The 3588-nt window shown below is 52.0% G+C and overlaps 1 protein-coding gene across 1 annotated transcript; it reads left to right on the top strand.

Annotated features, from left to right (window-relative positions):
• The first annotated feature begins 822 nt into the window (after positions 1-822).
• LOC132541712 (protein ATP6V1FNB) lies at positions 823-3270 on the top strand. Its single transcript, XM_060202420.1, has 2 exons — positions 823-1378; positions 2664-3270. Exons 1-2 carry the CDS (start codon positions 883-885, stop codon positions 2780-2782), a joined length of 615 nt encoding a protein of 204 aa, XP_060058403.1. The 5' UTR covers positions 823-882; the 3' UTR covers positions 2783-3270.
• Positions 3271-3588: the final 318 nt, after the last annotated feature.

Raw genomic sequence — 3588 nt, 5'->3', positions numbered from 1 at the left:
TAATTCCTGACATGTTTGAAATACGTTCTTTGTTTGGTTTTATATTTAAACTCTTGATCACCTGCTAATAAATGAAATCTGAGCATGCTGCAGTCTCCCCGGTGTCTTTACTTCGTGTTGTCCCTTGCGCGAGTGAGAAAGAACCAGTCCGTTACCTTTCTCCTGGAGATCACCCCACCAGAAAACCTAAAGCAGGTGTCTCTCTCCCTATTTCTCCCTCCCCTCTCAATTTCTCTCTAATAATATATATAACAAAAAACAAATACCTCATCTAAAATCCAAATGTGTTTGTTTTTCAGCTGCCATGTGTGGTGGAGACTGGGCCTCTCTTTGAACACCGCCCCCCAACCCCTGCCATGTCTCCTGCTGCTCCAGTGCCATCTATATACTGAAGCCAGCAAACAAGGTCACTAGGGTTTTCTATCTGTCTTGTTAATGGTTCTCTCTCCTGGATACTGGAGTCAGACATCACAGAGAAACTATTTTCTGTGTGTCCTCCATGAAGACTGAGTCTCTTCATGGTGTCAGGGCATTTGGGGTGTCTGGTACCTAGTGTGTACACAGGAGGGAGGTTTTTGTGAAGTGGGAAAGAGTGCCTGGCACCCCCAGTGCCACCAAAGGGCCCTCTGTGTATGAAGGGCAAATGCCAAGTCCCTGTGGGCCAGCTCTGCTCCTTTCAGCTGGGAAATCTGTCCCCTAGAGCTGGCTGACCCTATCACTAGAGAAGCTCCCCCCCTCCAGTAGGGCCTTAGCAACCCAGCCCCATTGACTGTGCGTTTCCCTGGAGACCAGGCAGGCTGCCCCAACACAGACCACTGAGCTGGCAGCATGTGAGCCCCTGCCCCACAAGAGTCCCCCCTGAGGCCTTGAGGCTATGAGGCCATGAGGGACCTGTGCACCACCCAGGATCAGGCCTACTGGCAGGAGCGCATCCACAAGGAGGCCATGGCCCGTGCCCACTGGAAGATCCGCCATGGCTGCAAGCACCCTGAGGAGAAGTGGGTGCCCAGGAAGCAGTTGCAGCGGGCTCCCCTCAGGCCAACTGGCTTTGCCAGCTCCCCTGACAGCAAGGAGGTAGAGCCAGAGACCAAAGGGATCTGGGCCCAGCTGTCCAGGGGAGTGGGGCTCTGGGGTGTCCTATCCCAGGACCACAGAGCTCAGGAGGCCCATAAAGAAACTCAGGAGCCGGCAGGCCCAGCCACTGGGGAGGTCCTGGCCATGAAGAAGGCGCACCCCAGCACCCTGCAGCTGCTCTTCCAAGGGGTCTCCCATGATGGCCAAGGCCGGGCTGCCTACCTGAGGGAGCGGTACCAGCAGAAACCCGAAGAGAAGTTTCCGGAACCAATCCTGTCATCCTGGGAACATGGCTGGCGCTTGGGTAAGGCTGCCACTTGACAACTCTCCAGACCTCCCTCTACACCTTCTTCCCTTCCTCCCCCCCCCAACCCACCACCACTCCTCCTGCACCTTCCTCAGTTCCCTATTCTCCAAACTGTTCAGGACTTGCCACATGTCCCAGCCTCCTCATCTCTCCACCTGGAAATCTCCTCTGGCCTCGCCCTCTGCTGGGTGACTTTCACATGTCACCCCCTTTGGGAATACTTCCAGGAATATTCCAGGAAGAGATGGGTCTTCCTTGGTACTTCTGTAGCTTTTTGAGCCAACAGCAAGCATCACTAGGCCCACTGTGTCACCTGCCTCGAGTGACCATCTGGCCTAGTACTCTTCTGTTTCTGGGACTGCTGAGTTAACTTAATTAGCATCTGGAATAGAAGGGTCATATCAGAACAAATCTCTACAGAGCTTTTTCTTGGTTGATTCATGGCCAAGGCACAAGTGCCAGTTGGCTCCCATTCTGTAGATGTGGAAATTGAGGCCCATTAGCCAGTGCTGGGACTAGCATTCAATGACTGAGTGAACAAAGGAATGCATATGGACTAGGAGATGAGGCTTTAGCTTGTAAACTGGAAGAGAGGGTTTCAGTCCTGGCTCTGCTACGTCTGAGCTTGCGACTGCAAGCTTGAACATGAGTGTCTCAGAGCCTCACTTTGAACCTCTGCAGAATGGGCATGAATGAGCACCTGCCTTCCCACATTTGTCAGGGAGGTGCGTGCATGCATGTGTGCGTGTGTTTCAGGGGGTGAGTGGGCAGGGAATGCAGTAGATAAAGCACTAGGCTCTCAAGCATGAGGTTGAGTTCAATTCCTGGCATTGCAAAGTAATGCTCTGGTTCTTCCACATGTGTCCCCACAATTAATAAATTAATAAAGCTTGGGAGGGAAAGAAAGGAAAAAAAGAAAGAGAAAAAGGAAGGAGGGAGGAAGGAAGAAGGTCATGCAGTGGAGCACTTAGTTGCGTACGCATGTTACAAAGCACAAGGACCTGGGGTTGCCCTGGTCCCCACCTGCAGTGGTGAAGCTTCATGAGTGGTGAAGCAGTGCTGCAGGTGCCTCTCTCCATCTCTATTTCCCCCCTTCCCACTCAATTTCTCTCTGTCTTTATTCAACAAATAAATACTTAAAATAAAAAATTTTTTAAAAAGGAAGGAAGGAATTCTTCAATGAATAGAGACCAGTGGCCTTCTACAGCCCCCATCACTGTGGGCCGGGATGGGCAGGCAGGAAGGGTGGCACCCTGCTCACCTAGGCCTTGCTGTGTCCCAGGGGACGTCATGAAGAATGCCAGCATGCCGACACATGCCCGGGTCCAGCCTATCGCCAAGACCTTCTACATCAAGGGCAGCGTTTTTAACTTCCTGAGGCCCACAGACCAGCTCATGTGAACTGGCTGCCCTGTCCTCTGCCTGCATCTGTCTGGACCCTGCAGAGAAGGATACTACGACCACCCTCCTCCTGTGAGCACAGAGTGGTAGGAGTGCTGCTGTCAGGGCCCAGAATCACCCTGGAAGACCAGCTCTTCACCTGCTCTGCCTCCTGCCACCCCTGTGCAGCAGCACCACCCTCCTGGATGACTCTGGAAAGCCTAGGCTCTCTAGCAGGCCTGGGGAGTTGGAGTCTGAGGAGGGAGCTCCCCAAGTTCTTAGGAGACCATGGGGAGGGTCTGGCTTCCAGGCCTTTCTTGCTACACCTTCTGTCAAAAGACCCCAGAGCAGAGTTGCCCCATCCTAATGCACCCCAGTTTCAGGGGAGAGTCATCTCCATGTTTACTTAACTTCCCTCATCTCCACGTAGTAACTTTGAGGGTCAGGGCCAACTCACTGCCAGAACAGTCCCCAAACCCCAGTGCTTTAACCAATAAAGGAATATTTTTTAAAAAGATCTATTTAGTGTTAATGAGAAAGAAAGGAAGAAAGGAAGAAAGAAGGAAGGAAAGAAAGAAAGAAAGAAAGAGAGGGAGGAAGGAAGGAAGGAAGGAAGGAAGGAAGGAAGGAAGGAAGGACCAGAGCACCACTCTGACTCTGCTGTCAGGGATTGAACTCAGGACCTCATGCTTAAGAGTTCAATGCTTTACCTACTGCACAACCTCCTAAGGCTGCATTTCTTAGAGTAGATTCCATCTGATATTCTGGGACCTGTTGTGGTTGACTGGGGGGGTCCTAGTTTCTCCCATCTACTGACTCTGCCATCA

Source organism: Erinaceus europaeus, chromosome 12, assembly GCF_950295315.1.
Source record: "Erinaceus europaeus chromosome 12, mEriEur2.1, whole genome shotgun sequence".
NCBI lineage: Eukaryota > Metazoa > Chordata > Mammalia > Eulipotyphla > Erinaceidae > Erinaceus > Erinaceus europaeus.
The sequence above is the reverse complement of the archived record's forward strand: the minus strand, read 5'-3'. Positions and strand labels throughout refer to the sequence as shown.